Source organism: Caenorhabditis briggsae (genome assembly GCF_000004555.2).
Source record: "Caenorhabditis briggsae complete genome, chrII, whole genome shotgun sequence".
Classification (NCBI taxonomy): Eukaryota; Metazoa; Nematoda; class Chromadorea; order Rhabditida; family Rhabditidae; genus Caenorhabditis; species Caenorhabditis briggsae.
Window position 1 is genome coordinate 9859932 of NC_013486.2, and position 8243 is coordinate 9868174.

Below are 8243 nucleotides of genomic sequence, written 5' to 3' on the forward strand. Positions count from 1 at the left end.
CTGGCTTTTGAGGATCCCATTCCTCACTTCGTTAGCTTTTAATCTACCGTATCATCCCATTCATCTCTTCTCTCTTGTCTCTCGATCTTCCTACTTCTTTGTTCTTTTTTATTCTCAAATTTTATCCAATTAAGTCGTTCGAGGGACCATCCTCTTAGCCATTTACTGCTTCTTCTCCAGCTTCCTTCTCTCTTCATTTTCTTCTTCTTCTCCATCGCCATTTTCTTTGTTCCCTATTTTATGCATAATTTTGTGTCGACAGCCCACACTACTCCATTGAAGAGCAAAAACAGACACGAGGACAATGGGACTTCTTTTCTGTCCCCATTCTTCCGACTCATTCTTTTTTTAAAGATCTTCTTCTTCTCTTCTTCAGAATAGACTCATCCATCTCTATTCTGCTCACACTTTTGTGTTAAAAAAGACAACGGACCGGGTAAACAATTTGTATGAGTAGGAGAAAGGAAGCCAAGCAGGGAAACGGAAGAAAAAAAACTAGAAAAAAAAGAAGTTTTGAGAAGGAAAATGAAACCAAGTGTTTTTCTAACTTTTTTCCTTTTTTCCCCGATTGGTGGGTACTACTCGGAGAATTTCGTTTTCTTCTTCTTCAGATGTACACTTTTGAAAATTATGGTTTAAAACTTCTGTTTGAGATTCAAAAATTCGGAATTTTTGGAATTTTTCGGTATTCAAATTTCAAGTAGAAATACCGCTTTCTCATCACAAAAACCCAAAAATTTCGCGAACGTTTTTTTTCGAAAACTTGAAAAAAATAATGAAACTAATTCGGCTCGAGACCAGCAAGAAAGTATTTGCATGCGCCTTCGACATACAGTAGTCCAAAAATCTATGATTCCGAAAAATTAAAAATTCTTCCAAAGGGAATTTGATTCCGAAAAGAAGCTTTGGAATCAAACCGATTGGAGTTTCATTCCTAGAATGGCAGAATGTTCAGTATTCTATATTTCAAATCTTCGTCTGTGTCTCGGTTCCTGTGAAAGGTGTCGAAAAAATGTTAACTGATAAATTGTTTATCATAATATCAGAAACGTTTTGTCATTTAACCACTGTTTGATATCTTGCATTGGAATCGAGATAATTCAGCTCAAAATTGACAGTGTTTAGGCTCTTCTATAACAGGGTTTAAGATAGTTTCGACTTGTATTATTGTTGTATGAAAAAAAAGAAGGTTAGAGAGTATTTTTTGCAGTCTGAATACGGTAGGAACCTCGAAGCGGCGAGCCTAAATAGCACATGCTAGGTGGAGACGCAGACATTTTTTCTCTGCTTCTCAACTTTTTTTTTTCTCAGACAACGATAATAGAACACCGTAAAACCTGTAATTGAAGGGCACCCAAACTGTTGATTACCTCGGTTCCTATGCAAGATATCAGAAATATGTCAACGAATAGTCTTGATATTATGATAAACATTTTGTCAGTTGACACAATTCTGATATCTTTCATAGAAATTGAGATAATTAAGCTCAAACTTGACAATTTGAAAGCCCTTCTATTACAGGTTTTACTAGGTAGTATCGATTTGTAGAACATGTTTTGCAACAATAAAAAACTATTGTTTCAAAGTTCAAACATCATTTTCACAATGGAATTTCGAACAAACTAGTCATGTTCGCATAAACTATGGGACCAGCTTCATTTTTAGATGATCCAATGTTTGCTTCAGATCAGTGACTTTTGATATTCTCATTCTAGGAGATCTTTTGTCTCCAATCTGTATGAAAAAACTTATGCCAATTTTTGAGCTGTTGAGATGTTTCTACAGTACCCTCTCCCCTCTGTTTTTCATACGTATGAAAGAAAGAGGTAAGAAAGAGACATATATTCCATTTTCTAAACCCAGAAACCGATAAAGTTCATTGTACTGGTGGTTCAGTTTGTAATCCAAGATTTCTCTGCAAATTTTTTCTTCTTTTCCACCAGTTTCTTGGTTTTCTCTCTCTCCCAAAAAGTCCATTCGTTTTCTTCGTTGTGTTGTGCCTTCCCTCGTAATCTCATTTCCGACGCCTTCTATTCACCCTCTCCTTTTTCTTCCAAAACCAAAACAATGCTCGTCGTTCCATCTTCTTATTGTCATCGTTATAGTTTTTCCGTTCATATTTTTGTGATTTTTTCAGCAAATTTCTAGAGCTACAGTATGCTACCAGGAAGATTTTGTGAATTCTGAAAATCCGACTTTTCGGAAAAATAGGAAAACAAAAGATTAGGCAAAAAAAAGAAAAAAGGAAACGAAAAGAAGATAGATAACTCAAAGAATTTGTTTAAGCTGGGTTAAGTACTTCTTGCTTTTTTGGAGGAGGAGGAGTCAGAAAAGACAGAAAAAGTAAGATTTCGTTTCCTTCTTGAAGTTTCTCAGAAATTTGCTCTGGAAATCAGTTGTGAATTTTTAAAACTTCATCTGCAATTTTTGGCTCTTTATGACAAGGGAGGCCCATGAGAAAAGGGGGGGGGGGGTCCATGGGAAAATGGGTAAAAATTATGGGTAAAAATTATGTCTAAGTGAAGATTTTTCGATGTTTTCAAGTTTTGCCACTGTTTTTATGAAAATTTCGTACTTTCCGCTTGTTTCCATAAAAATTCGTAACTTCAAAAAAAGTTCAGTTTAGGTCGTTTTTTCCATGAACAACATTGTTTTTGCTGTTGTAACTGTGTAATTTCAATTTATTAAGCTAATATTTGAATAATTTAGGCTTAGGAACAAAAAAAAATATACAAAAATGTAAAAAAAATGACATATACTGAAAATTTCAAAAAATGATGAAACATGTTCAAAGCAAGAAAATTTGGTGGAAACAACCCCAAAACGGGGAAAAAAGGGTAAATCTTAACTTAAGCATAATTTTTCCATTTGGCCCCCCCCCCTCTTTTCTCATGGGCCCCCCTTGTCATAAAGAGCCCAATTTTTTGGTTCTTTAATTTTCATGTTGAAATTTCGACTGGGTTACTGTAGACTTTAGGCTTTTTTCCAATTTTGCTCCAAAAAATGACGAAATCTGGGGACATGGATAAAAGGAACCATAACAAAACAAACGAAAGAAAAAATAATAAAGAAGCATATTCTGAAAAATTATAGGCTTCTGGGTTTGGTTTCTCAATAAACATCTAGACCTGAAAAACACTTCTCCTCGGATTTCCTTTTTTCCAATTTCCTGAATCCTTCTGATGAAAAAATCAAACATCGCTCTCTGATTGTAATTGTAAGATTATTTTTTAATTGCGTGTGTGAAAAGTTTCATTCGAAATGCTACTAATCAATCAAATGGGAGAGCAACTGGCCCATTACAATTTCTCAATGAGAGCAGATGAGGGGCAGATTTTAATTGGAAAAGAACATTTTATTTAAAAATCTATTAGGTGCCAGAAAATTACGAGTTTTGGTTTATCCTATAACAACGAAATTTATTATTCAGCCATTTGAGTGCATAGTAAAGTTTGAAAAACCTTTCGGCTAGAATAACTCCTATTTACTAACTCTGCAGAATTTTTACTTGTACAGGAGCCATTTCCACAGCTCTAAGAAAAACTGAAACATGCAGGCGCGGGTGATCAGAAAGAGTCGAATTCAGAAATTCGAACATTCATATACAGTAACAGTCAATAAGACAAACGTATTTTCAGTTGATTTTCGGTTATTTCTACCATTTTCAGGAGTTTGGAGCTCTGCTATCAAGTTTCCGATCACTTTGAAATTTTTGAATGGGGTAAAATAGAAACTAGATCGGAAAATTTGAATTCCCTAAGTTTTTTGAAAATTCCTAGTTTTCCAGCTATTCGCCGATTTCTGAAAGGTCCCCTTTTTCGGTCAGGTTTTCACAGAAAACGTGAAGAATCTGGGGTACTAAGTTCGTTTGCTGTTTACACCCACTTCTTGAAACTTTTCATTCCAAAAAAGTTATGTATGGAAAGAATAGTATTGTAACATCCTTATTATCTAACTTTAAACACATTTCGTTTCGGTTCAGCTCGAAAATTATGACTTTTGATACAAATGACATGAATGGATAGAGCATTCAATTTAAAGTAATGTGTCAAAAAATGAACATTTTTTGAATAGTTGAGAAATTCTAGTTCAAAGTCGTTTTCCTCTAAAAAACAGGAAAGCTATTTACAAATGAGAAAAAGATTTTCAGTACATTTTCACGCTTCCATTTACCTTTTGGTAAATGATTCAGTTGATTTTTTGAGGGAATTTTCAAATAACTCTGTAAAAGCAAAGTTTTCAACCTAGATCTGTTTTACATCCTCCGCAATTTTCAGAGTGATCGGACACTTGTCCAGCTCCAGACTCCTGAAATTGTTCAAAATGACCGAAAATCAACTGAAAAATACGTTTTTGTATATCTCATAAACAGGTACTGCAGATCAAAATTTCCAGGTACTCTGCTCCTGAACTTTCAAAACTCCTGTTTTTCTCTTTTCGCTTTAATATCAAACCGCCCTATGCAAACATTTTGCAAGCAATAGTTTCGCTACTCACAAATAGAAATATTACGAATAGCATCCATCCATTTTTCATATTTCTCCGGATTCATTTTATGAATAGCCCATTTCCCCCATCTCCCAGCATTCCCACGAGCTCTATCAATTTCTTCATCGCCTTCTAGTCTTTTTTCACCCAATTTTTCATTCAATTTCCCTTCGTTTACCCTCCCCGCCCCATCCATTTTGCCAGATTAAAATCTATGCTCTTTTTCTCACTCGATTTTCCCTGGGTTGTGCATTCCTTAGCAGATCTTCTTCTGCTCCTTCGTTTTTTGCCGATTTCTCTGTTAGCATTTTAATTGAAAACAGATGCGCTTTGTTTTTTTGTTGAAAAGAAAATAGAAACATTTAAATTTAGTTGAACAATTTTTCAGTTGAAAGTTATGGTCTGAAAATCGTATTTTAAAACAAAAATGGTTGGTGCATCACTTCTCCAGTCTGACGATGATTCAGATGTCCCAGATCTGGATCTTCGTGGAGCAGTATCTAGTTCTTCCAGACGAAGGAACTTTTTCAATAAGTGAGAGATTCCAATTATTTCCTTTTTTCATATTTCTGTTCCAGATCATCCGCCGATTATGAAGAAATCCGTCATCGACAGAAAACCTACAAAACCATTTTTCTCATTAGCTTCTTTTTTGTTTTCATCGTTGCTCTCTACTTTCTATACACTGCCATGTGCCGTGTGAAGATCCTTTCTGAGGAAATTCAAGGTTTGAGAAAATCATAATTATAGGGATGGTAGCCGTAACATTTTTCATTTCAGATCTGCGGCAGAAAATGGGTCATGTGGAGGCGTTTCAATTGGAATTGAAAACAATTCGAATGCAATTTGAAGTAATTCAAGAGAATGAAATGGAAAGGAACGAAACGAATCGGACTATGAAAACTGGAAGTACAACTGGAATGATTTATGATAAGCTGGCAAATATCTCAAGTCGATTTGATCTTTTATGGGATGGACATCAGAAGGCGAATTTTTAAAAATTTTCTGAATTAATATTTTAGGAACTTCAGTGAAGTCTAGTTCAAAGTTCATGGAATTTCTGTGAATTTTTAGAATTTCCGAAATCTTTTTTACTGAAAACTAACGGAACTTTTCAATTTCAGAACAATTTTTAAAGGGGGTCTTGTAATACAGGTTTTAGGGTATTTTAATTTCCAAGTTTTCGAATTCCACAAAATGCCGAATTCATGATTACCGATTTTATGAAATTCCGAAACTTGGAAAATTTTAATTCCCGAATTTCTGAAGTTTCGAATTTGCCTGAATTCAGAAATTTCTGCATTTCTAGTGTTTCGAATTTCCTAAATTATTCTAACTTTCGAATCTCATTCTCCTCAACTTCCTGATTGTGCGAGTTTCCCGAAATTCTGAATTTCAAGATGACTAAATTTTTGAGTTCTGAAATCAGAAATTTTCCAAATTTCTAATTTCCAAATTTCCTAAATTGAATTTTAATGAATTATTGAATTTCAGAACTCGATGAGCATGGATGATGTGACATCTCGAATGTCCCGTGTTGAGAATAAATGTCTGGCTGTGTGCCAACAACACGAAGGCGGAGCTGCTTTGCCACGTGGCAGAGAGCAACCAAGAAGACGTCAGGCAGCTGGGAAAACCAAACCGGCGGGCGGTGCGGATGAAATTGTTTTCCGGAGAAATGACTGATAAACGTTATCAATAGCCTTTCTAACGGGTTTTCTCACTTTTTCCGATTTCACTGAAGTTCAGTTTCCTCTCCAAATCCCGAACTTTCCTCGTTTTTATTTATTTATGTACACAACGAATTCGTTATTAAAAACAATGTGAAAAGTAATTAATTTGATTTAATCTACATTTTTGATGAATTTGAAAATAAAATTTTGGTAATTTATATCTCAATGTACTTGATATTTTCCTTTTGTTCGTTTTGAAATCGAACCCGATGATAGAGAGTCAAGGATCGAATCCAAGCTTGTTCATTTCCCCATTTGATCTTATAGGCTCCAGCACCTGGCATTCGAAGACGAAGGTAGTCGACAGTGGGCATTCCTGAACAGATTTAATGTACTGTTGATGTTACAGTAACCCTATTCTCACCTGGATAATCAAAATCTGGTGCCAGTTCATTCATCTCTTCTAACTCTGAAGTCTCGTCATCTCCATGCCAAATTCCCATTCCAAAAGTTCGATCGCAGAATCTAAATTTAGCGGTCAAAAGTCATTTAGAAAAAAAGATTCAACCTGTTGATTACAATATAAACCGGTTCTGTGACACTTTTGTCGACTATATACGTGAAAACGGCCGATTTGCCAGCACCAATGTTGGTGCAAATAAGGTCCTTGATGGCTGGAGTCTCGTCGTTCGGAATCCAATAAAGCTCTTGTGGGATCGAATCAAATGGAATATTCAGAATATCCCGGCACATTCCATCTCCGTTCTTGTCGACCATGTTTCCTCCCCAATGCTTCGGAATGTTATCGATGTGGGCGTGCTGTAAATTGAGCAAATAAGGAAATAAGATTATCAGGAGTCTAAATACTTTTTGAACTGAAGTCTTCCAATCAGAGTTCATTGTACAGATTCTGACTTTGTTACGAGTTCTCTCTGGAAGAAGTGGGCCAATGGCTTTCCATAAAAGTGACATGAATGATGGTGCATTGATCAGGAATAGAGTATTGATCCATTCTGGATATGCTGTGTATACCGATGCCCATAAAATACGGTATGGTCCAGTGACAATGTTGATCAATGCTGGATCAAACTTGAGTCCCTCCAAATCAAGAATGTAGATTACTGAACACTGAGTTCCATGTTTTCTTTCCATTTCGTTCATTGCTGTCAACATTTTCTCTTGGAATTTGAACCTGGAAGTTTATCATTCTCGAAAGTTAATCCAAAGTGCAAGCGAACCTTTGGATCAAGAAATCAGACAAATGAACTGATTTCAAAATTCCCATCAAATCAATTCGCCCAGCACATTCAATTACTAAAAGTTGGTTGTCTTTTCCAGTTTCTCCTGTAAAAAAAGAAGACGTCACGAGGAATAAGAAACGTCATCACTGACCGACAAGTCCAAGTGGAAAGTACTTTTTAAGGATGGGATGGTCAGGTACATTTGTCAAAATGTTATCGAGGTCATAATACTGACGGAAACGAAGATGTCTTCGGAGTTCGGCAAGAGCCTCTTCTCTGTTGAATCCGTATCCTTGAGCCCATCGGAGAAGGTTGAAGTCCGTGTCGTAGTAATCCGTTAGAAGGTCTTTGCACTAGAAGAAAATTTGCCTTCTCGGGAAGAATAGTTGTTCAGGTGTTATGGAGTATTTTTGAAAGCAGGATACCACATATTATTACGGTACAAGTAATCTGAGTTGTGGAAGAGAAACGCGGGTGATATATAAGAAGATGATACAGGTAAATCCAACCTGATTTGGTTTTTTGCTGTTGACGGTTTTCGCATATTTTACTTTCAGTCCCTAACCAGAATTCTAGTAGTCAACTGACAAATTGTTTATCATAACTTCAAAAATATTTTGTCAGTTGACCACCTTTTGATATTTTTCACAGGAACAGGAAAATGATATTTTTCACAGGAAATTGGCTCAAAGTTGTAAGTTAGGGGCTCATCCTATCCGAGTGGTTACCTATCCGAGTGGTTAGGCTCATCCTATCCGAGTGGTTAGGTTTCAATTATTTCACTGTTAGCAACCAATTCTTGTTAAAAGGCTGAGTGATCAAATTCAAAGTGTATCTATCA

At 35.8% G+C, this 8243-nt stretch overlaps 2 protein-coding genes across 2 annotated transcripts in view; one reads left to right on the forward strand and one right to left on the reverse strand.

The window, feature by feature from the left end:
- Window positions 1–4915: 4915 nt before the first annotated feature.
- CBG02524 lies at window positions 4916–6174 on the forward strand (the record flags this gene model as incomplete). Its single annotated transcript, XM_045242532.1, has 4 exons — window positions 4916–5022; window positions 5067–5215; window positions 5269–5474; window positions 6031–6174. 4 exons carry the CDS (start codon window positions 4916–4918, stop codon window positions 6172–6174), a joined length of 606 nt encoding a protein of 201 aa, XP_045092277.1.
- A 202-nt stretch (window positions 6175–6376) lies between these two features.
- Window positions 6377–8243, reverse strand: part of CBG02523 — a gene marked incomplete at both ends in the record, with an annotated part of 3001 nt that continues 1134 nt past the window's right edge. The window contains 6 exons of the mRNA XM_002630775.1: window positions 6377–6537; window positions 6586–6686; window positions 6730–6980; window positions 7029–7353; window positions 7400–7505; window positions 7554–7755. Coding sequence (XP_002630821.1) covers window positions 6377–6537; window positions 6586–6686; window positions 6730–6980; window positions 7029–7353; window positions 7400–7505; window positions 7554–7755 — 1146 coding nt within the window. The remainder of the gene's footprint in view (window positions 6538–6585; window positions 6687–6729; window positions 6981–7028; window positions 7354–7399; window positions 7506–7553; window positions 7756–8243) is intronic.